The 24,578-nt window shown below is 44.4% G+C and overlaps 1 protein-coding gene across 3 annotated transcripts in view; it reads left to right on the plus strand.

Annotated features, from left to right (window-relative positions):
- Positions 1-9,791: 9,791 nt before the first annotated feature.
- Positions 9,792-24,578, plus strand: part of LOC118777782 (EH domain-binding protein 1-like) — a 129,893-nt gene continuing 115,106 nt past the window's right edge. For 2 of the 3 annotated variants that reach the window (XM_036528942.1, XM_036528958.1), the window contains exons 1-2: positions 9,802-10,327; positions 11,125-11,566. In XM_036528942.1, coding sequence (XP_036384835.1) covers positions 11,463-11,566 — 104 coding nt within the window. In that variant the 5' untranslated portion in view covers positions 9,802-10,327; positions 11,125-11,462. Of the gene's footprint in view, positions 10,328-11,124; positions 11,567-24,578 lie in introns of all 3 variants that reach the window. The other variant, XM_036528950.1, reaches the window with a different exon arrangement.

Here is a 24,578-nt window from a genome sequence, read left to right on the forward strand (position 1 = left end):
AAACATGCACGTAATGAATTGAGACCAGGCCAATTTTTTTTTTTTTTTTTTGAAAAAACAGCAGCATGGGAGCAAATTACTTTTGTTTCACAAAATGTGCCTATGCACTTCCATATGCATAGACATGGTCATGTGTTAAGCATAGTAATTGTCAGAGAAACTGTGGCCTGAAACAGAGACTAAGAATTTTTTTTTAAACAAGTTGTTCTTCTTGGCTGAGGACAAGCAAAGATGGCTGGAACACACCGCATGGGCTGCTGAATCATAAACATTCCGTTAAGAAATATTGGTTATGCTCAACAGATGATCTGGCAAATAGACAGGCTTCGGAATTAGCTCACTTCAAAAGCCAGTCCCATACACACTTGTCCAATGTAATGAGCAAAGACTGGAATCAGCACTTGCCGAAGCGTTTATTAAGTTCGACATCAATGTAAATAATTCAGACACAAGGTCCTATTTATATTTTAATTCCCAGTTTTTTTATGCGGAGTAGCTAACTGACTATTATTTGGAATTTAATAATTTATGCTGTGCACAATGCCAGGGATAATTTATTTAATGATCCGGGCTGCAGGTACTCTGTGCTCTCTGCCGACACGTTCCTCGTGAAGAGAAGGCTATAAGTTTAATCACCGTCTCTTCAGTACCTCAGTTATTCATACAACAGCACCAAAAACCCAATTTCTGCGTGACTGCCTGGAGGCTTTTCAGCTGCTCTCTTCCAAGAAACTGTTGTTAGTCTTCACACTGGCAGGTGAGATGGTGATCATACCACGTCTAAACACTGGCCTCGGGGGCCCTGAGGGGGTGGTAAAGAGTTGATTTTTCACCTGCGTTGACGTGAGCCGCCGGCTTCTTGCTCCTTGCCCCTCCCGCCCGCTGTGTACTCAGCAACACTGGATTTGCGTAACGAGAGCCGCCGACAGAGATTTGTTTTCAGCGCGATCAGACTCGCGGAAAAAAAATTAATTGCTTGATGGGTGGAATTGGGACGCAGGCTGATGTTTACGCATACCCGTCAGCGTTTTCATGGTTTAGAAAAAATAGCAGCAGCAGCCTCTAAGGACCCTACAGTAACGGTACGACGAAGTATCTGGCAAAAACAGACCGCTGCGCACCCTTAGCCGCGGGGCATGTTTAACCTCGGTAACTAGGCAGCACATTGAATCACTGTTTGTTTCAACCTTTTTAGCACAATATGGGTATATATGCAACAGGTATCGAGCAGGGTGTCCCCTCCCCCACAAATGGGAAAAAAAAACCGCGGCGAATAAGCTGAAATCTAGAGTCGTGGTGTTCTTAAAAATGTTTACGCGGAGTGTAAAGGAATCACAAGATCACTGAAGGCTAATATTGTTGTAGAACAGTATCCCCAGGCTAGGAGTGAGTCAGGAGAGGGAAGGAGGAGGAGGGGTGGGGAACGCGGAGGAACGAAGGCTCCTGTTGCTTTCTGTTGCCCTCCAGCGACTCCGTTCATTCCGCATACTGCAGTGACTCACAGCACCGCAGATGTCAGCAGTGCCTGCAACAGTTTTCAAAGCCAAGGCTATGTTTGGGCCCTCACACCTTCCTCGCTGACAACTTAATCACAATGCACAAACATAAGATATGTGTTTGGACCCAACACTCATTGTATGTAAACCAACAGCAGCTTAATACGCCAGTTGTAACGGTCACTGTTCTTGTAAAAATACGTAAAGTGTACAAAGGTGTGGTTGACTAATCACCCCAGTTATTGTTTAAGGAACGTGTGAGGTGTCATTACACTCCTGCACAGATGCGTATACGGACACATAAACTCACCGGGTTCATCTGAACGTGAATGGGAGGGTGGTGTTGGGAAGGAAGCATCTTCAAACCTCCAGGACTCCCACATAGCTGGCCATGCCAGGGAAGTGGTATTGAACATACAGGAGGGGCAGTATTATTTCACCTGCAAGCTATGAAAATGCTAATGTTACTGCACTGCACCACACATCTCCAGTGAGAAGGGCAGGCAACTTCCTTCCACTGTTTCTCCCCTCTCTCCCTCTCTTCAGCTTCTGTGTCCTATGAATCCACACAGCCACTCAGCCAAGAAAAACACTTGCAAGAGCGTTCATTTCACTGCCACAACCAGATCAGATTGGTACATAAAAATCACGATCAGCTCCATCCCACTGTGATTGTTTTTCTTTGTTTCTCCAAGGTTTTTTTTAATCCATACAGCGGGCAAAACCAACCAGCACAGCACAAGCTCAGCAGGTCTGTAAGGAATTCCACATATGTGTTCATATTATTATTGTGCAAACCTCAAGGTTGGGACAGCTTTGTGAGATGATCCTACCCTCCCAAGTTAATATCCTTTTAAACGGTGCCTTTGCTTTTAATTTGGACTAGCAAAGCCTTTAAGTGGAACAAGTCTAGAATATAAATTGTGTAAGTTTTTTTTTTTAATCTAAATGGTACTCTCTAATTTGCCAAGGAACAGGATTACAGGTATGACAGCAGATAAAGGATTGTGGGTACTGTGTACTTAATAGAACCCTCATACCCAGTCCAATTGTTCTGACCTTAGAACTATTTTAGTTCCAATCAGTAACATACAATGCCAACTCTAAGTCTGTTTCCATGGATGTGGTATAGGATATTGTTGATGTTAGCTATCGCACTGGACCTTTGCAGCAGTGATGTTTCTCCTGGCGTCTGTGCTGTTGACCCTGATGGTTTTAATTAGCACACATACCTTTCTGAACCATATTTTATTCCACATAACCATATCTCTGTAAACACATCTCAGTTTACAGACAAAAGGACAGTTGCTAATGCTGTAGCACAGAATTGCGAAGGGCTGCTCCAACTCTGAAATGTCCATGGTGTCTGCAGTGTCAGGGAACTGGTGTGAAGGAGTTGCAAATAGAAATGGTAACCCTTAAACCTGCAGGATTTTGACTTTATAGGCCCTTAGCACATATATGTGCACATATATTCTAAAACTGTCCTGTGAAATCTGTCAGAAGTACTGCATGTTTAAACTGGAAGTGTCAGACCCCTGTTTCACTTTATATTGACACTAACTTCCACCCAGGGCCCTGACACATTAAATCCCATTAATGGCTTCAGATGTGCATATTTTGAGGAAGCTCTCAGATGTTGATGGTTGCGATTTCTGGGTCGGTCAAACTTTGAGGAATTCCAGGTTTGGCGTATTGGTAGAAATTAAGAGTTTGGGTTGACTGGTTTATAGAGTCACTGTTGTGTAACACACAAAGAGTCCCCGTAAATCACATTATGAGTTTATTACTGGCAGGGGAGAGAGGGGTTGCTTTCATCTCAGTGTTGGAAGCTGCCGTTATCTCCCTGCTGCCGGTCGTTAGTTAAATGGATTTTTATCTCTTTAATCGTCGGCGTGGCATTCAGAAAGCACAATCCAGATTCAGTAGGAAAACTGCTCCCGTCAGGCAGCCCACTCTGTAAATGATATAGGTTCGCAAACATGAACTAACTGCTCAATTTCCTGTGCCGGGGCTGGCTGTTGCTGCTCTCCAAGGCAAGGCCCTGAGCGAGAGGGCCGTGGGCCGTGATGAATGAGCGTTTTCAGAGCAAGAATTTCACCTCCACATTGTAAACCCACTGGCTTTGTGTCTGCAGGCTGATGTGGCAGATTTACAGCTCTTTTTCATGTGCAGCGCACAACAAAAACCCGCTGCTCTGTTGTCGGGGATAATAGACCGCTGGTAATTTGTGCGTAGAGGTTAAACTGTCACCGTGGACATAATCAACAGCTATAAACCTCAACCTTGGAAATAGATGATCCTAGTGTTGCCTTTCTCTATATCGTCCCTCCCCCCTTCTCTTTCCCCCGCTCCTTTCTTCTTCTCTCTCTCCATCTCTGTGCAGAAGGCTGCTGCAGCTGCCATGTATCTGGGGCAGGAGGATGGGGTGAGACTAATTCTAGGCTACCCCCCTACACCCCAATATTAATTATCCCTTGGTGCGGAGCAGTTGATTGACATGAAGGATGAAGAGGGAACTAGCACTCATTCGGAGGGGTTGGTTCTCTCTGCCTGCCCACATTACTATGTATGATCTTGTTTGGTTAACCTCAAACCAGACATACAAGGGACAAGCTTCTCATCCCATTTGACTTCCCACTGGGAAAGAAAAACTGGTTATCTGACGTAAACATCCCTAGACTGGAGTTCAGGAGTTCAGGAGCCACTCCTGCCAATATGTGTGCCGGAGCGAGAGAGACATTAGAAGTGGGCTTCATCCACCAGCCCACACAAAGAGGTCAGCTGTGGAAATATACTCCACTCTCTCAGATCATGTCCATGTTACACCTACATGCACTTGTGACCTAGACACCCCTGGTAGCCAATGTAAGTGCTGCCCCAAGTCCAGGAAGCCAATGAAGCATGTTACAGATTGAGACCAGTGGCAACAGCAATGAAAAATGTAAACTCCTCATGCTGTTTCCCTGAAAAGGCATTGTGTCAGGTGTCTGGGCACCAGTGAACTAGTGGATGCAGACCGCAGCACTCCTTTGATCTACTAATCAAAGCGCACAACGACAACAACTCAGTGGAAAGCGTTACGTGGATTTCTCCTGTGGCACTGTGGAGTCCTCCTCATTAACGTTACTGTCTCCGCATACTTCTTGAGTGCTTGAGTCCATGGTGCAACCGTCAATTAGGCAATCAAAAAGATCAGTTTCAATGGCTAAAAAAAGCACTTGAGAGCCTGGAGGAGCGATGCGGTTTTCCCTTTACTCTCACCTCCGTATAGCATTCCTGTAGAATAATTCATGCGCTGATTATAGCCATTGGCTTTTTATTTATGTGGTGTGAAAGTCAGGTGGGACTTTCCTGCTCCGCTTGTCTCCCCCTCTCTCACCTCATAATTGGTGGCAGAAATACATGGGGCTGAGAATGCAGGAGTGGGAAGGTGTGTCTGCAGGATTGTTTTTTCCCAGAACGTGGCACGCGCCAAAGGGCGGTTGCGTCGAGAGGCAACACCACGTCCGTCAGCAAAGTGTGGGGGCGAAGCGTGACGCTGGTCAGATTTTCTTTCCAGCCAGGGGGGGGGCTCACTGTGGAGATAGCTCCTCATGCTTGTCGTGCTTATAAAAGCGCTGACTTGCGTACTGCGCTTAGTTGGTGTTCCAGATGTGCAAACAGACTGTCTCTCTCACAGATTCATTAGGTGAGCTGCAGCTCCCTCCTGGCTATCTCTCATCAACTCCAAACACAGAACACATTAGCTATGAACTGCCAGGATGCATCTCAGCCTGTCGCCTCATGAGAGGAGCTCTTAAAAAGACAAGGCGAGGATAATGACACCCCTTCAGGTGGGCGCTGTTTGGCTGTTGAGTTTCGGTAGAGCATACAAGGGCTTTCTATGTTGTGTGTTGTAACAATGATAGATGTTTTTTACATGCAGGATTTGACCAAAGGAAAATGTCTTATTCTACCTCAGTCTAATTGAAATTGATGAGTTGTCCAGTGGGTCATTTTTTGCAATAGAGTTTAACCACAATTACATTCATGAGAGTTTTATCTTCCAAATGCAAGTTAACCAGTTAACTGGTCTCTCTATCTGCAGGGAATGATTACTTTTTTTCTGGCAAACACAGCAGAATTAGCAGGAGTTCCTTTAAATTGTTTCCCACGGATACCCCAAAACCCAGAAAAGCCTCAGTAAAGATCCAGCAATATAAATAAACATATAAAACTTGTAACCTATGTAGGCCACTCTGCATAAGAGTGTCTGCTAGATGACAATGGTGTAATATAATGTCATGAACCTTGCCAGATCTACAACCAACAATCAGTGCATGTGCTGTGAACATACACGTTTGAGACAAACATACTCTCCAATATTCCCGAAGAGGGACAAATAAAAAAAGCAATAACATGGCACTGAAGCACGTCTAAAAAGAATCTCTACAGTAAAATTGCAAGAAATAACGCAGATTCGCTAAATTTGCAATGAATATTGTAGCAACATGTTGGTGCAATTACAATCAAGCTTTCCTGGGGCCATGCACAGATTTTCTGAAGATTGAAAAACAGGGCATGGCTTCACAATGGTTGAAATGGTTGGATGTATATCTAGTTACGTTCAGATAAATACCCTCATTACATATTATCTTTATCCTGAAGCAACATGTTCGTTTTGGCTGCTGGTCATCTTTCAGAAAGGTGTCTGACAGCTGCAATCTGGAAGCAGTTTATGCAAATTACACTCCAGGGGTCAGATCTTGTTGTCCCTGTCATCTTAAATGCCAGCGCCAAACATCAGCCTAGCTGCTTGAGGGCTGGCTGTGTTCACATGATGCTGAGAGAGCTGTGGTTAGCTGCCTGTCGTGTACGTTTCTCTGGGGGGGGGGGGGGGGGGACTGCTGTTTCCCCAACAGTGGCTCACAGATTCACTCCCAGTGGTAAAAATGAACATTGGGCACTGTAAATCTACCCCAAATCCATCTCCACACCTCCTCTCCTGGCACTCACTCATTTCAAAGAGGCATTTTACACTGAAAGAGACGGGCCAGTGTTTTGACTGAGATCCTTGTCAGATCAAAGCATTCCATAACAAGCAGGGAAGCTCCCTGTAATCAGCCGACATCAGTCGACATCAGGCAGTTAAATCTACACGGCGTGGCTGCCAAACCTGTTTTTCAATCACGGTACATTTACATATGTGATATCTACTGTATACAAACATGTTTTTATTGCCATGTACAGCTTCCTGAAATGTTAACATCAGATTCTTCCATCTCATGTGTTTTTGATGCTTCTTTTTGAGTACATGCTTGTGGAACACAATTCAAAAACTATTTTATAATCTAGTGATATATGGCTTGCTAGGACTTGATTTTCATCTGTAATCATTGATTAACGCTGATTCCAACAGATAGACAAATTCCCATTAATAAAGGTCAAAGCCCACACTTGTGGGTATAGTACAATTATTATTATTACTTGAATTTGATGTTGGATTGGGGTTTGTTTTGTGATCATTGAATAAACACTGACGATAACTGGACAGGCATAGTCATTTATACGCGCTCTTTGGCTGGTATTTTTGCTCAGTAGAGGCATTCTTTAAAACAATGGGGAAAAAGAAAGTTTATGTGCAGATGTTTTGTAATAAAAATGCTGATCTTGAGTTTGAAATGTCAAAACATTCTGATCAGGAACACGTGTACATTTTGTGGATAAATTTTGGACTTCCAATAATTTGGGAAAATTCAGTTAGAGGGAGTCATATTATAATGAAACTACCTGTCATACATTCATCTTTTTGGACAGAAAAGTACAGGAGAAATTTGGACAGCTCATTATTCCATGTTTGAATATGCACACTGGTACAGCCTTCATTTTAACTAACTTATAATTAGATATTTAAGACTAAACGTTTTACACAATACAATACAATACAACAGCATGGATATTTTGAAGTTTCCTTTTGCAAGAAGTTAAACATACATATTGTATCATTGTATAATGTTGAATTGTTAAAGTTGTTCATTATGGTACAAGGTTATGGTTTCCTTTGTTGTTGTCTCCCCTTTTCAAAATATTGTTGTTGACAGATTGCTTGATTGATGAATAGACACTGAAAATATGCAATAAATGTTATTCTTAACCCATCAGTATTTGGAAAAAAAACAACCCTAACTAGCCTTAATATTTTATCTTTAGGAGATGAGTACCCTTTGAAATGTCAAGCTTCTCTCTAAAACTCTCTCTCATTTGATTAATAGTTGTTCCAGGACCTGCTTTTCTGTCCTTAATAATTTGCAGTTTACATCTTGGAGGAATTTTGAAAGTGTGTTATTTTGTCATTCTCCAGAAGGATTCCGGTATCTTGAAAAAAGTGACCTTTAATATGAATGTGATAACGATGTTAACTAAATGTTTAAATGTTAAGTAATTAATGGGTGGTAATTACAGGCAAGCAAATCTCTTTGTAGCCCTCACTGGATATGACACTGCATATGTGATTCAGGTTCTGCACTTTCTGGCCCCGCAGACCTAATAACTATACCACCCAGCATGTCTCTGGGGGGACATATCCCAGAACGGGGAAATTACACCAAGGTGTAGGCGGGCAGGATAGATCTGTGTGCATCCTTTTCCCTCAGAAACCAAACAGAAAGGACAGGATGTACTCTGCTGCCTTATTCTTTCAGTGTTAGGTCTTGTTATCCAGCAGACCCATGGTGTGCACTTTTGGTTACTGCAGGGATTGACTCTGATAATTGGGGGGGGGGTGGCTGATTTATGTAAAGGAGTCCTGGCACCCTAAGCTTAACTCTCTAATTTGTGTGACACTGTGAGGAAATGGAAGTCGTCCTCATTAAAGGAACGACCCAGAGGGGCACGGTGGCTCAAAGTATTCTGATGGGCTGTGAGCAGGAATTAGGGACATGCTAATCAGAGGCGTTCAGTGAAAAGGAGGAAATGAGTGGGATGAAAAAAGGAAAAGAGGGAGGGAAGGAGGGAGAGGGAGAGACAGAGAGTGAGAATGAGAGAGCGAGAGAGATTGCATTTTTCTCTGATTGTGTTATGTTTTATGTGTACTGCCAGCTTTGGTGAACACAATACCTTTTTGAAAAACATTGCACGTTTTTTGTTTCTCAAAACAGTTCAGAGACTTTTTTCAACAGTGCCTTGAACTATTTCATCGCCCTCAAGAGTGGAGCAAAAAAAAAGTTTCCTCTCTACTTACTTTACACTTTTAGATATTTTCCATCTGATCCTCTTTGATCCTGCACCACTATACTAATGAGTTTTTGTATGATGCAGCCCTGCCTTGTTCTTTGTTTGATGTGTACATTGAGTAGCTGCAACATTTAATTATCATGCCTGTGCTCTTTTGGGTCTGAGAAAGTAATGCAAAAACAAGAAACCAAACAGGAACCAGGTCCACCACTACCTGACTGGATCTGTTTTATACCTAACATCAAAGGTCTGAGTCAGACAGGATCTTATGGGATGTGATATTGGCCTGAAAATTATGCCCAGAAACCACACGGAATCTTACATTTTGGTTAGTCCTCACTGTGAGAGGATGGAATTGTGAAGTATACATAGACAAACAAGTATACCAAGGGTTGTTTTACTAATTTTTCTTTATCATTTCCTTTTTTGTATTGAAAAATATTTTCTGTTGTGTTGAAAAAATGTGTCCAGAACTGCCGCAAAAGGCACTGAGCAGTCTTGCCTTGTCACAGTCTATTTTGGATAGGATGTTAATTGCCGAAATGTGGAATCATCCGCGCTGTTTGTGAGCCAATAGGGGGCACTCTTCTTCATGGGTCAAGTAAACCCAATGCCCCAGCAGTGACTCTGTGCTGTAGAAGGTGCTTTTTTTTAGATATGCCATGAAAATGAGATCCTGGGATCACCGTAGATACTATTAAATTTATTAAAAGGGGAGGGCCTTAAAAACAATCCTGGTGAAAAAAAAATCTACCCACATTATCATCCCCTTTGAAGTTTATCAGCTATGCAATCACTCCTTCACTGTGCAGTTGACCTTACAGAAAAGGAATAATGCGGACACTATATGTAAATGCGCTTTAGTGGCGAAAGGAACAGTCTTTGAAAACTCTCTTCTGATTTTCAGTACCTAGTAGTCCCGCCTCATCACAATGGAGACCAATGAATGCGTACAATGGTTGCAGGAGGACCACTTAAAACGCGAGTCGTACGTGGTTCTTGAACCTCTTTCATAGGCGTGGATAATGACCACGGCTGCCTACATGTTTCTTTTTTGCTCGAATCATCGCAAGGCGGGTTAAACCACCAAGACCGACATACCAGAGGTGCAATAAAATAGGTATCTGATAACAAGTACGTAAAAAGCTATTTGTATGACTCGGTGAGTAAATATTTATGAGAGCGAAAGCGAAGTGACCAATCGCGAATTCCCGGGGGCGTTTCCTTAAAGCTTATTAGCTGGTTAATGTTTTGAGTGAATCGAATGTGAGGGGAAAACTGATGGTGGTTTAATTGTTGAGTTTTAGTCGCAGGTTATCGGAATAGCAGACGGTTCACGCTGGAATACACTTTGTTGTTGTTTTTTGTTATTATTTGTTTGTTTTAGAAATGAGAAACATTATCTTCCTGTTGTAGTGTGCCCGCTTGGTACGGCAAATAAAATCAAGTCTCTCACCCGGACGGCTGCCTTAAAATTGAAATGGCTGATATATTAGCTGCACTGAATTAGCCAGTTAGCAAAGCTAGCTAGGTGACAACTGCACTGCAGTCAGACTGTCGTGAGCTAGCTTGGTAGTTAGCAAGCCAGATATTATCGAGGAAATAACTGAGTGGGGGTAAGTAAACGTTTTGGTCAGTTTTGCATTACTTTGCTTGGTTTCATGCTGTCAATCATGTGCATAACGTTTGGGCTCAAAAGTTTCACCGAGCAGTGGCAAGCTAGACTGGCTAGCTGATTGACTTGTAATTAGCTAGCTGTACAAGCTAGCCAGCCATCTGCAACTTACAGTATGGTTCAGTGCGGCGCTGCTTGTGATAGATATCACACAAAGTAACTTGCTTGCTGGGTTGCTTTTGAAACATTCTTCTAGCTGCCGAGACATGTAGCTATTCACAAATGCAGCACGCTAGGTAGGTACCGGCATAGCTAAATAACGGTGGTTTTCAGCTAGCCAGTCAGCTAGTTGGCAAGAGGTGGTGTTAGCCATGCAAGCTAGCTAACCCTCTGTCTGCATTTTTTCACACGTTTCTTACTCTGGCTGTTATTTCATATTCAACTTCTATGGATAATTGATATCCTAGCTAGCTGTCTCACTTATGAATAGTCCGAGAAGAATAACCGACAAGTATGTAGCTGATGAATTAATGTGTGCATTGAATGATTAGCTTGCCGTTCACATCTTGATTAAATGTTTCGGTAGAAATTGTGAACATGCCGCTAGCTACAGTGTCTAATTAGCTCACTTGAAACAAACACAAAGTTGCAACTACACCTGGGAGCATTGTAGCTATGGGGAAAGCCTCATCAGTGGGTATTTCAAGAGAGTTCGTTTTTACAAATGTCAATATTATAGGTGTTTCCGCTGTCATCGGGATTGCTGTGTAACACGTTGTTTTATTTGTCATCCAATAGGTAAACGAAACCTGGACAGGCTCGGTCAATTGGGAAAGTAATATCTGGGAGATTCTCACCTTTCGGTAATCATGCACGATCATGCCAAACTTGGCTGTCATCGCAAGAAGATTTTGCCATCCCGTTTGCCGTTATCCTGAGGGTTTGAGAAGACATGCCACCTCAGCAAGGGGGACAACGGTGATAGGATTTTTATTCGTGTTTGTTTTTTAATTTGAATAATGCGTACGCATAAAAAAATGAGCCTGGCTGGATACTACTAAAATTATACCGCCGATCGAAAAACGGCAAAAAAAAAGCAAGCAAGGCGAAAACAAAATATCCCGTCATCCAGAAATATGGCTTCGGTGTGGAAAAGATTACAGCGTGTGGGGAAACATGCGTCGAAGTTCCAGTTCGTGGCGTCGTACCAAGAACTCATGGTGGAATGCACAAAGAAGTGGTGAGTTACGGGCGAGCGTGTAACGTCGGGAGTGTTGAGAGACTGCATATGCGAACGCTTCATGTCGAACACGGCCAGTTGTCTTGATTCTGGAATGCTGAGTTGGCCCTTCGGCTTTCAGTAGCTGTGATTTACACAGCCCTGGCGGGTCTGCTGCTGGCATGTCTGCTGGCTGGGAGTGGCGCGCCGTGCAACTCCACTTCTGCGCCGTTCCTTTCGCCGTAATAGCTGAAATGTGAACGTTTTCCTCCCCGTCAATCAACCGGCCCAATAACACGTTGAGCAGTAGGTAGAGTTTTCAATTGCTATCATTGATCCAAAGTGAGTGCAGTGTATTCCCAATCAGAGAATCTTTTTTTAATGCAACCGATGTGGGACATACAGATGTAATCCTTTCTAAGTTAATAAGTACAATATGGGTGTCAGTATCCTGTATTTGAAAGATTTGAACAGACGGGGGGATGACATAAAATGTAATACTGTTTCCACTCAATACGTTTTTTTATTTCCACGATTCCTTTCTAAGCTCTATCTCGGATGTAAATGCATTAATGCTAGACACGGAAGTGTTTATATACTTAAGTGTAATTAAAATCTAGCTGAGTGATCATTATCGTCTGTGCGCAACTGTATAGCTGTAGCTCATGCCCTCGGTCTAAGGCACGTGGCTGAGGGAGTTCTCCCACACCCTTGCCCATGGCTTAGGTGTGCAGCACTCTCATGAGACTGCTTTATGTGTAACCAGTGTGGCCTTATTCGTTGTCTTTGTAGATTAATGTTTTCCAGCTCGTGTCCAAGGGGCTCACTGTGTATACTGGTTTTTAGATCCATCTGATCTGTACAGCTGTGCTGAGAATCCAGTCTGAACAAAAGGTCTGGGCCAGTGTCTGCCTAAGCTTAGCTGTAGCATCCTTCCCAGTCTGAGCGATTGACATTCAGTGTTGGAGTGTCAGGTACAAAAACAAGAGTGGCGTGGAAACTGTTGTCGAACAGTTATCCTCTCCATTCCCATGTGTTTGAGGAAGTGGGGAGGACATTGTGTCTTGCCACACCCTTGTGCCAGTGTGGTTACCTTTGAGTCTAGCTTGCTGTATGTCAGGTAAACTTTGACAGATCACCTGTTTGTCAGAGTGATTATGACAAATGCAATATTTGGGCAATAATGCCTATGATCAGAAGAGAGAGATGGTGAGAGATGTGGGTGAGTTTTAGGAGGAGGTGAAGATGGCCGGTTGCAGCTCAGAGGCTCAGCTGTGGATACTGCTGTGACGTGCGAGCTGACGCCGAGACTGTCTGCCTTGGGTTTTATCTGTCGGCTTTGTTATTGCTATGGTGGAAAGTTTCCATCTACAGTAAGTGGAAACAGGCCTGAGAGCTCCAGTGGGTCTCATTTTTTAAGCTGCTGGTTGATTTACTAGAGGAAGCCTGAATCCATTTGTTGCTGGGGAAGGAGGAAGAAAAAGAACAGCACAAAGGATTCTCGTGCCTGAATAATTACCTGTACTGTAGCTTAGCACCTGGACTCGTAGGTAAAAGTGCTACCTAGGGCTAATCTTTCCAAAAGAGTTAAATAACACTAAACGTTTTCAATCTGCATCCAGGTAGTGCCAGACAGGCTGCCATGAAGCTCTGTGGGAATAGTCCTCGGCACAGGACGATGTCTTCTCCATTGAGAACAGGGCTTAGAGGCTTACCTGGTGCGCTTCTTAACAAAGTTCAGCTCACTTCTCACAGAACAGCCATCAGTTGCGGGAACGCTCTACACCTTTTGTTGTTGTAATGCCAAACGCACCTTCCAAAAGTGCAGCGTAGAAGAGAGCTTTGAACGGTGAATCGTTTGACAGCCCTGCGGTGAGTGGGACTAAGCCACTGATGAGCTGCTTCACAACAGTCAGAATGAGTTTCATGCGTTGAGGCAGCTGGACTGTGAAAAGGGAGCCGCTGCATGCACATTCATTAATGTTAAAGCAGAGCTTTGAACTTCACTCCTGTCCTACTGCTTACACTTTTTTCCCGGGCCTCGCGTCAGAAACCGAGCTGCACAGAGGCCTATTGTGCCGGGCTTCCTTATGCTGACTATTGGAGGATGTTTTCCAGTCTCCGTACCCTGCTTGTCAAGTCACCGTTGTTCTCACTTAAATGCAGCTGGGCGTTGTGCTTTGCACACAGCCACGCTTGTGGGGTCCCTACCAGCACGTAGCAGCCTGGAAATCCTCGTCTGGTGTGGAGTGAGCCTGCTGATGGATTCCTCAAGCCCTGCTTCGTATGGACAGCATAGAGCGCTGAGGGCAGTCTGCTGGTTTCTCAGGTGGAGCGGCAGTCTGCAAGATTATTCAGCAGCAACTGACCAATGGTTATGCCCTTAGTTTCAGTGCTACACATGTAGCTACGGCTTTGTAGCTGTAAATACGCTGACTGTTCACTTCAGGCATTTACTGTATTAAAATAAAGCGTTTGATATCGAAATCCTATTGCTTAGTGACAAATTGCAAGTTTTGATTTGGTGTTTATTTAAGGTGTTTTTCATCTTTGTCCCGTGAAAAATGTATTCTGCTGCTCAGAGCTGATTCTGCTATGTTGTGAAAGAGCTCCATAGTGTGACTCTGTAGTCTGCCCTGAAGCTGTCAAGCACAGTTTGGAATGAACTCCCATGCACTCACTGAGAAAGCATATGCATTTTCTAGCGGGAGAAGACATGTGACTTGTCAGATCTGGACAAAACCGCTTTGAGGTGCCAAGGCTCTGGAAACGTGCCACTCAAACTGCACTCTCATAAAATTTTTATATTAACTAGGCCTATGCAGAGCTCAGAGCATAATGGTGGAGGTATAGTAATCCATTCAAACTGGGGAAGCAAATTCTGATGCTTCATTCAAGGTTTAGGCTTTCTTTTCCTACGGTCAGTTTCTGTCAGTACCCTGTTAAAACGAGGAAGCAGAAAATAGGGAGCTTTACTTTTAGAGAACACATGGAACAATCAATGGCAGTCTCTTCACTCCCGGTTCACATTTTGGATTAATCTAGATTAAATGTTTGATGTGTCCGTCGTATGAATGTGTCCATTCACATGTGTACGTGCATGAGGAATTGAAACGTTTTCACTAAGAATAGCTGTTCAATCGAAGCAATGGTTACTGAGTCCCGGTGCTAGAGGTTTGGTTTCACTCGGTAGCAGTGTTCCTAATTTACTGTACTGAGCTGTTCTCAAGGGCTGCCCAAAGATGTAAGATTTTCCACTGTGCTGACTGTACTCTGCCCTGTGTGTAGCTCACCTGTCACTTCACCAGCCGTTTGTGTGGGAACTGTGAAGGAAAGGCAAATGTAGTTACTGAACCTGGCAACAGAACAGTGTGTCTCGAGGATAAAAAAAAGAAAGAAAGCCAACAACAAACAAGAGCAAAGGCAGTGGTCACTTGATCTGTCCGGTGATTCACAGCTCAAAATTGGATCTCCGGCGGGTCTCGTTTACGGCCTTTACAAGCCGAATTGATATCATCATTTAAATAAGATTAGATGATGTCATAATGGCATCTGCCACATAAATGAACACCAAGACCAGCTGCACAGATTTGTAAGGCAGCTTCGTCTGCGACTAGGTTATGATTGAGAGGCTCCCGTAAAATCCTCAGTAAAACCAGACCAGGAGTGCGTGGTGTAAGGTCTGTGCACAGACCCGAACGTCTGTGTTTTGTGTGAGAGAGTGCATCTCTCCTAATATGCTTTGCTGGTGTGGGCTTCTGAATGCAAAATGGGCTTCAGCTCTCATTTTCTGCATGGCTATAGTGAAGCAGTCACCCTGATGCCAATCAGACCCTTAAGCAAAAATTCCATACAATGTTTGAAGAATTCAAATCGGGGTAGCTTTTGGGGCATTTTTCCACATTTTGAGCTACGATTATGATTGGATAATCTAAAGGCCCCTCTTTTTATGCCACCCATTACATACAGTGCGCACACCCTAATGGTGTGCAGAACATACCCGACTATCCCTTGCTGCTGCCAGAGCAGAGTTCTCCTGCCTAATAGCCCACTCTCTGAGGTGCCCCGGTCGTTCAGCCCTTCTCAGGCTGCTCGCCCTCTTTAGCACTTTCAGCAGGTACTTTGTTCTGTCTGGCGTGGGCTGCGATATGAAACTTGAGGCTCTTCCCCGAACACGCGTAGCTCCGTAGTCTGGTGGTGCCATGCAGTCAGTGGTACAAAAGGGCTGTGTTGAGCTGTCAGTGCTACATTCTGCATCATGATCTCACTGCTCGTGGGCTGGGTAGATGAATTATCGGTGTACAAGTTGCTTAGCAGAATTGCAACAGATGTTCCTGCTTTTGAACAATCTTGAAGTGTGTCTGCTACAATTTGATATTAGGAATATTTGTTCCATTGTCTGTCTCCATTCTATATTATAAATTGAATTGCAATTGGCAAATTTGAAATAAGTAACCAGATTAAAAATGTTAATTGTAGTTTATTAATTCGTTTCTATGGGCTAAGTAGGCATCTCCTTCTGTGAGAAGTACCTAAACTTGGAGCTGGAGGAGCTCCAGCCCTGTGTGAAAAACATTGCTCCCTCATTCTCTCTCTCTCTCTCTCTCTATCTCTCTCTTTGAGCCTTGAGAAGTTATCTCCTGCGCAGATCAGTCTGGATAATTATACATCCTGTCTGATGTTGTAACAGAAAACCCCCAGGAAACACATTTTTAACTGGATCCATCATGCCCCTTCATTCCTCACAGGAAAGTGTGGAAATGCACTCCTCCTTCCACACAGGGCACAGGTGTGCGATTCCAGCCGGGAAGCGTTTCTGCTGGCACACACGCACACTCATGTGCGTATGTATAGACACTTGCTGACACTTGTGTGGACACACACACACACACACACACACACACACACACACACACACACACACACACACAGAGTGCAGCCAGAAACAAACCCGCTCAGACAAATACAGCGAAAAGAAGTTGATTTGAATGTGGTCTGCTCTTAACTGCTCAGCTGAGACTTTGCTCTGCATCTTATCCAATGGCAGATTCACTATGCTGAAAGCATTTTTGCTTTATTTTTTTTTAATAACCCAGAACAATTCCTGTAAGATCTGACAGAGCAAGTCAACAAATCTGACTGTGGTTTTTGGTGCTTACCTAGTCTGATGTGAAGAATATTTGTACAATCAGCCAGTACAGGGACACAGCATATTGTTATAATATTAAAACTCCCTTCTGGGATTCATAATTTTCCCTATTATGTACACGTGGCATGCTCCGTGCCGCTCGGATGACATCTTGTTGGTCCGTGCGGTGGTGTTGATTCACTGTTGTGGCAGAATCTCATTGTGTTGGTCCATGTCACAGTGCCACAGGGAAAACTTGTTTTTCACGTGGTTTCAGTCACAACTCTCTCTCCCTCTCTCTCTCTCTCTCTCTCTCACTCTCTCACTCATTCACACACTCCTCTTGTCTCTTACTGTGTCGCTTTTCTCTGTGTTAGTACCAACTTTTTCATAAGCAACTATCCAGTCCACTCTATTGAAGAAGATAGTAAGATACTGTATATAAGTACATTTTAGGGTCTGTAAAAAGGGATAAAGAAATATATAAGTAAAATGTTATATGGTCAATATGCCTGTGACTTGTGACTCAGCAATTATTGACCTCTGTTGTAGCAATACCTGACAATTTATATTTAGCTTAGGAATCAATGGCGTGATACTGCATACAATCAAAAAGTACCTTAATTAGCTAAATTAGCTAGCTAGAGGTGAAATTATGAGCTGGAGTTACATTAATATGTCTAGGTGTGTGGATAAGTGAACATGTTAATTCTGAAAAATATCAGTTATCCATCATATAAATCATCCGTCATCAGTACAGAGGAACAAGCACTTAAGGGAGAGCTGCCTTTCAGTCCAGTTTCAGTCAGGCTCATCATGTTCCGCACTTAAAGCCAGACTCCAGGCCCCCTTTGGTCAGACGTACACCACACTAAAAAAAACACAAGTTTATAAACTTACAATAATGACTAAATTATTGGACTTAGTCAGCAGTTTTGGACCTTTTCCCAAAAGGCAGAAAGAAAAAAAAAAACTCCCAGGCAAGCCGCCAGGCGTAGAGATAGGCAGGGAGGACCCTGAGCGTACTCCAAGCTACATTTCTGCACGTGTTGTGCATTGGATACAGAGCTGAAACCCCCATCACTCTCAGTGCTGTCTGCCAAGTAATCTGTCCATCTCTGTGTCTTCTTCCCCCATCCCTGATTCCCTCGACGGGCTGCCAGCTACTCCTGAGCGAAAGCCGCAGCAATACTTGACTCCTCTCTCTCTCTCTCTCTCTCTCGTTTTCTTTCTCTGTAGCCTGAAGTGCTATTGCCCCTGTCCTATCGGACGCATTTTATCCGTAGTGCCTTTTTGTTCTTGTTTTTTTCCTGTGAGTCCTGAAATGAACAGACAAACTTTAACATGGAGTAGACATTACTAAAGAGGTATATTTTTTCTTTGAGGAACTGAATTTTTTGCTTTATTTGCCAGCGGGAGTCTATAGAACAGCTGCTAGGTCCTTTGCACTCTGCCCGTAAGAAATAACGAACGTCTCCGTGACGGCTGCTGTTCTGTTGCCTTGCTGTTTTGCGTTTGCTTGCGTCACGTGACTCCTCCTTTAGTCTTGGACAGTGTAAGCTGTGGAGTGAAGAAGGCAGTGTTTCTCATCTGTAGAAAGCGTCTTTCTCTTCTGCAGTGTCATTCTCCCTGGCATCCTCGCTCTTAGCTAAACGGCAGCAACTTTTTTTCTTCTTATAATATTTTATGTGGGGCTCCCACGTAGCTCAAATTGATGCTTATGTGAGTGCAGGCTAACCTCTGTGGTCCAGGGTCAAGCCCTGTTGTGTCAGCCGTTAACGATGGCTGGGAGCCCACAGCAGCGGAGCAGCTTGGCTTCGTGGGGTGCCGGTGTCGGCAGGGGGTGCTCGTCTTGCCGCTCTCAGACCCCTGTGACAGCGGGTGGCTGCAGGCAGTGCGGATAATCCCAGTGAAGCCACACCCATCCTCCAGTCAGCTCTGGACCCACTGCAGCGCATTGGGCAACTTACAGTGTGAAAAGCGGCGATGTTGGTGTGTGAATGTACCAGAGGACCGTGTTCACTACACCCCTTGGTCCCGCGTGAGCGCGTTGTGGTGAGAGATGAGTGTCCAAATGGCAATTCCAAAATGAGGAGCGCGTAAAGGGGAAAACTGGAGCGAGACTGTATTCACACTCTAATGGATTTTTTCATTGAGTATGAGTCATTTCTCTCTGAGCACCCTATTACATGTCGTAAAGTGAGCCCCAATTGATTTTTCTAAGCAGATTGCTTTTAAACCATGTTAGCGTAGGAACGATACTGTCCCAGTGTCTGTATTCGCTATATGTCATTTGTTCTTCCATCAGCGTTTCTTACAAGCAGAGAGTACACTCTGCTGCCTATGGCTTGATGGTTACACTGAGTACTGAGAAAGATGTGGCCGAGATATTTCTCTCAGTCCTTCCCTGCAGCATAAGGCTTATGATAAGGCAGCTGCACAAGTGTCAGGGGAGCTGTCTCCAGGAGACAGCTGTGTAACCCAGACCCTCCTCGGTCACACACTCTCCCCCAGCGTCGGCTGCGGTGGCTGCCCTGTGCACCTTGCGGCCCTCGTCGGCCGTGCCCCTCGAATGACCCAGCAGATGTTGAACTCGGCCCCTTTGTACTTTGATGTCCTGGAAATTGCTGAAAAAGCTTATGCAGTGTGTAATCTAATTTGCCAGCGCCGCAGTCGATTCTCTCAGGCAACAGAGCTGCATTCACGAGGGCAGGCACTCAAGAGATGCCGGCTGTCTGCTCCTCCCAGACCAAACGCATTACGCTCGCTTGATGGGTAAATTCGTTTTGTTTCTATTTTCCTCCTTTGGCTTTTGGCTGCTGTCTGACCCCAGGTGGACTGCAACAGGGAGAGGTTTTCCCGGAACCGGCGCGTGATAGACGGCTCTCTTTTGAGCTGTTGTGCTGGGCTTGTAATGAAGTGCCACAACACTGCTGGGCTCCCTGGCCTTTTTACCCTGTGAGATGCCTGCCAGTGTAATCTCTGCAGGGCTGTGGATATTGCCACTTTTTTTCAGAGCTGTCTGGTAATTTAAGTTTAACAGCCTCCCCCTGCAGCTGTTCAGTACTGCTGTTAAACTGCCTTTCAGCGCAGGTGACAAATGAATCATACCCTTGCACACAAAAGCACACACAGACCCCTACGTGTGTGTGCGCGTGAGAGAGAAGAGTCTGCTAGGAGAGTGAGGTGTGATCCTCTTACATTGTGTTAAAGACGGCACCGCTGGTAACAGTGTTCAGCCCCCCACGTGAATGACGGCTGGCTGCCGTCTGCTGGCAGTGTCTGCTCTGTCAGTGACCTGTGATACCGATCTCTCCCTCCCTCCTCCAAACTCTCTCTCTCACTGAATGGAGCAATGCATTGATCCGGCTGTAATGTGGTAAATGGAAATCATGCTGGGGGACTTCTGTTCTTTTAAATAGAGGCCATATGCTGAGCCGTTATCTCCATGCCCACAGTGGGGGTGCGGTGGATTGCAGTAATGCATCTGCTTTAGCTGTCATTTTTCACTGTCTCGCCCCCATCTCTCTCTCTACACAGTCTTTTGTCTTGGTTCAGTAAGCTCCCAGCCTGTGTATTTCTGCTTTGTGTTTTGTCCGTAGCACATTTCAGATTGAGCTGATTACAGGTGTGGTTTGTTGAAAGATGCGGGTTCCCCCGAATGCGAACACCGAAACGGGACGGCCTTACGTGTCAGTGTTTATACAGGCAACATCTGACTGTATGAGGTGCTGGTCTGCATGACAGAAAAGCCCCAGGTCCTGGAAGTGTAACATAAGGCTCTGGCTCTGCAGATAGCAGGGTGGAATTCATGTTATTCTGTCTCAGAATAGAAGTGAAATGGGCTTCTTCAAAGGTTTAGCAGGCCCCTGAGTGACATTGTAGGGACAGCACTCTCAGTATAACACCTTCACAGATTCCCTTCATAGTGCCAGCCCTGCCAAGGGGTCCAGTGGTGCTGTGAACAGACCGTAGCAGCTGGTAGATAACTGGCTGTTTGCACACCTTGTCTCTTTGTGAGAATGCGAGACTGTTTCCGCTGCAAGCAGTGAGATCTCTGTATGATCGCAGGACTGACATGAGCGCACTTGAAAAGCGAGACCAACTCGAATGGACGTCTTTTGCTGTTTATGATGTTTTTCTTAAGCAATGTGGTTTATGACATTAATAATACATTTCGTCCGTAGAGAAGCGGAGGAGGCTGCAAGTGTTGAAAGTGTCACTCGTTACAGTTTACTGATCATGCTGTCTGCTTACTCCTGCAAATGCATGATTTTGAATCCATTTTAATTGTTGCCTTGGTCGATTCTGAGGCTCAGCTGTAGTATGTAAAATACAACTTTGTGTTTAGCATGGTGTTCTTGCTAATGGTTAAGTTGAATTAAATTGTGTATGGGGAAATCACTGAATGATTTTCTCGCTCATAAGCAGTCTTGTATTAGTTATGAGTGAGAAACATAATTTTTCAGGTGCTCTCACCAGATTCCTCTCATGGGTTCCTCACAGTTAAGCTTGCATGTCTGCATGTTTTTGAAGTGTTCTATACAGATCTAGAAAGTATGACTACTAAGTAAGTCAGATTAAAACCCAAATTCACAGCACTCTGAATGCATTTGCAAAACACGTGTTTTTCAACAAATATGTCGATTAGAAGAGAATGTGCACAAATTCCGCTAATTATGGTGCTTACAATATGATCTGCCAATTAGCATAAATTGCATATATTGGTTCAAAAGGCGTGATTACACTTCTTCTTGGTGAAGACATCTGAGAAGTGTGTCATTTTCAAGTTGAAAAATCTGGTGTGAAATTGTAAGCTTTGTTGTCAAGAGCCTAAGATCAACATTGATTATGGCTCCAAAGCGAATGGGATGACTCCTTTCGTAGCTGATGGATTTTTTTTTATTCAGAAATAGATACTTTTATGCCTGCATTATAATCTGTATGAGTCTGATTTTGGAAAATAGCCAGCATACTCCTGCTGTTTAATTCCATTATGTCGATCATGCGTCAGAGCCAGGCCCCTTTTATTCATGCTTTCCTGAAGCCAGCGCAAAACTACTTGAACTCTGTGGGGATTTAATGAAAATTACTGCTGAATCACATTGCCTTTTACGGACCCAAAATTGGATTCTATTATAGGATGCGTGAAGACCAAAAAATGTATTAGGCCTTCATTTCATTGTAGGTGACACTGACTTTCAGCAAGACACACTGACACAGTTGACCTGGACTTGTATTGCACTTGAACCGTATTCATTTTACATTTACACTTTACATTTCACATTTTGCTGAGAGTCCATCCGAGCCCAAATGACACAATGACTTCCCCAGTCTCCTTTAAGCAGAGGCTTGTACTGAGGACTGCAGAATGCTGGGAGAGGATGCCTCCTTAGTTCCTGCCCAGGGCGCAGGGATGTTTGCCGTCCAGCACTGGCTGTCACCCAGAGACGTATCGGGAAGCAGCTATTTTGGTTGGGGAAATCCTCCGTCCGTAAACAGCAGGGGACTGTGGTGAAGGACGGTTGGCGCTGGAAACCAGATGTGTGAGGACCTCATAATGGTGGCCTGAGATGTGCCTCGGGAGCGGCTCGTTTTCTGTTCGCCGCGGACTGCTATACGTCATCGTTTCACTAGACACCTCCTGAAACTGTTATGAATACTGACGAATGCTGAAAATTTCCCATATCCGTCAGTCTTCACCGCCTCACGGTATGTCCAGCATATCGCACACAACAAAGCTCAACGTAAATCTGCTGTTAGTATCACAGTGGCTGCTACACATGGGTAAGAATCCAGGGTGTGAGAAAGGCAGCCTTCGCATTTCACCCGGTGAAGGTGTTATGTGCAATGCCTTAAACTATGGAGTCCTAATAAGCAAAATGTGTGAGAGCTTGAAGCTAAAATTAGAGTGTGGTGTCCTAGAAGTGGCAGAGGAGAGGGAGGGCTGCGAGTGCTGCCAGAAGGCTCCACTTGTAGCCGAGTCTCTCGTGGATTATGCTGAGGTTCATGTGTGAGTGCCTTCAGAACTAGGGTTTCCCACTGTTTAAATTTAAAGCACGTTTTCTTTTCTTAGCTCAGATTTCTGAAATGAAATGCTTGAGCATCCTGATTGCATGTCTCAAAAATGGAATGTCTGGGGAAGAATGACGATAAATTTAAGGAAATGTTTCCAATACTTCTGCGTTTATGGAAACGTTTCCAAACACTAGGAATAATAGCTTTCAGTGTACAAAAATAGCAAGTTACTCATACAGATATTCAAAATTCTCTAAGTTGCTGAAAGCAGAAATAAGTTACCTAATGACACGCAGTGCCTGGCCATCGATTATGTTTATTTTCTATGTTCTTGGCTTAACTAGAGGTGAAAGAACAATTGTTAAGTGTGACACTTCTGTATGGCTGTTCACCGTCATTCTCTGACGTCAGTGTAGGGATCGAGGAACCAGTTTTGGAATTGCCTTTTGAAGAAGGAATATGTTTTCAGTTGGAATGGGACATTTTAAGGTGTGTCCAGTAATTGGCATGACCATATAATGTAATGCACGGCAACTGGTATGATACGAGTACAAAGATTTACAAGCACCTCCTGTCTGAAATAATAAAATACTGGAAGATCTGTACTTTGATTGACAATTATCTACATTACTTACCCACATTGCTAATGGATAAGGCCGAGCTGTAACACACAGTCTGTGCTGGGTGCGTGTAGGCCTATCCCGCCTTGACTCCCTGAGTGCTGATCAAATTACCGTGTTGTTTCACAACCACGCACATGCAATTATGCACTTGACTTTCATTTTCCAAATGGCTGATATCTCGGCCAGAGTGAGAATAAGTTGCTGAGAAATAATGAGTCTGCCTCCGCCTCCTTAAAAACCTTTCTCCAGTTTATACCCAGGAGACTGCGATTACAAATGAATTAACTACTTCTCAGTTGCAGTTAGTTGTCTAATTTTGCTTTTGTTACTGAAAGTGCATTTCTCCTGACACTTGGATTATTTGTTAAATATTTTATTTAAATACATTATAGTGCTAGTAGATGTGGGAGAGAGGTTAAAAACTGCAGAAAGCGATGAAAAATGGAGAAAAAAAATTATTAATAATTATTATTATTAATATATATTATCATAAACTGCCCTTAAAAAATTGGGCAGTAGTGGATCTGCATGTTTCTGAATGCAGTGCACTTTCTTTTCTTGCTATTCCCTGTAAAATTTGGCCAGCATTAATAAGAGGAGACCCATGACCCCTGTGCTTGGAGCGCTGGTTTTCCACATTGTAGCAGCGGTGTGGGGCTTTGCTGACACGCCTCAGGGCCTGGCCGCCTGACGCCTCACTTGGGCTTTTCCGGCCTTATCGGCCCGGCCGGCGGCAGCCTTTTCTCCGCGGATCACTTCAGCCGGGGCTCAAGAGGCCTGTTTGTACAGTATAAATCAGCAGCGCTGCACTCGGCCCGCCACCGCCGGGGAGCGAAGGTTTCTCAAACACAAACACAAGGAAACCGAGGGAGGGGAGCCGTTCACGGAGCGTGGGGCACGTCTCCACAGGGTGACCCCCGATGCAGAGGATGGCTGTCCAGCTGAAAACCTACCACTGTCACGAGTCACGGCCAGGGAAGTTCTTTTTTGTTTTGTTTTTGTTGGGGGGATGTTACTATGCTGAAAGTATTTTAACCTTTCTGTGCCACACCCGCCGCCTCCCTTTGTCTTTGTTTTCCTTCTCTCCCTCCCCCTCACCGTGACAGAGACAGTCTGAGACGGTGGCCACCGTCCAGCCCGGCGGTGTGACGTCGGTGGGAGTCATCCCCTTACGGGACGGCGTGGGCTGTGCGGGACCGCAGATCAGCAGAGGATGAGACGGCCTCAGTGAATGAGCCGGCAGAAGGAGCTGCTCGTGGCTCTT

This window comes from Megalops cyprinoides, chromosome 1 (genome assembly GCF_013368585.1).
Source record: "Megalops cyprinoides isolate fMegCyp1 chromosome 1, fMegCyp1.pri, whole genome shotgun sequence".
NCBI lineage: Eukaryota > Metazoa > Chordata > Actinopteri > Elopiformes > Megalopidae > Megalops > Megalops cyprinoides.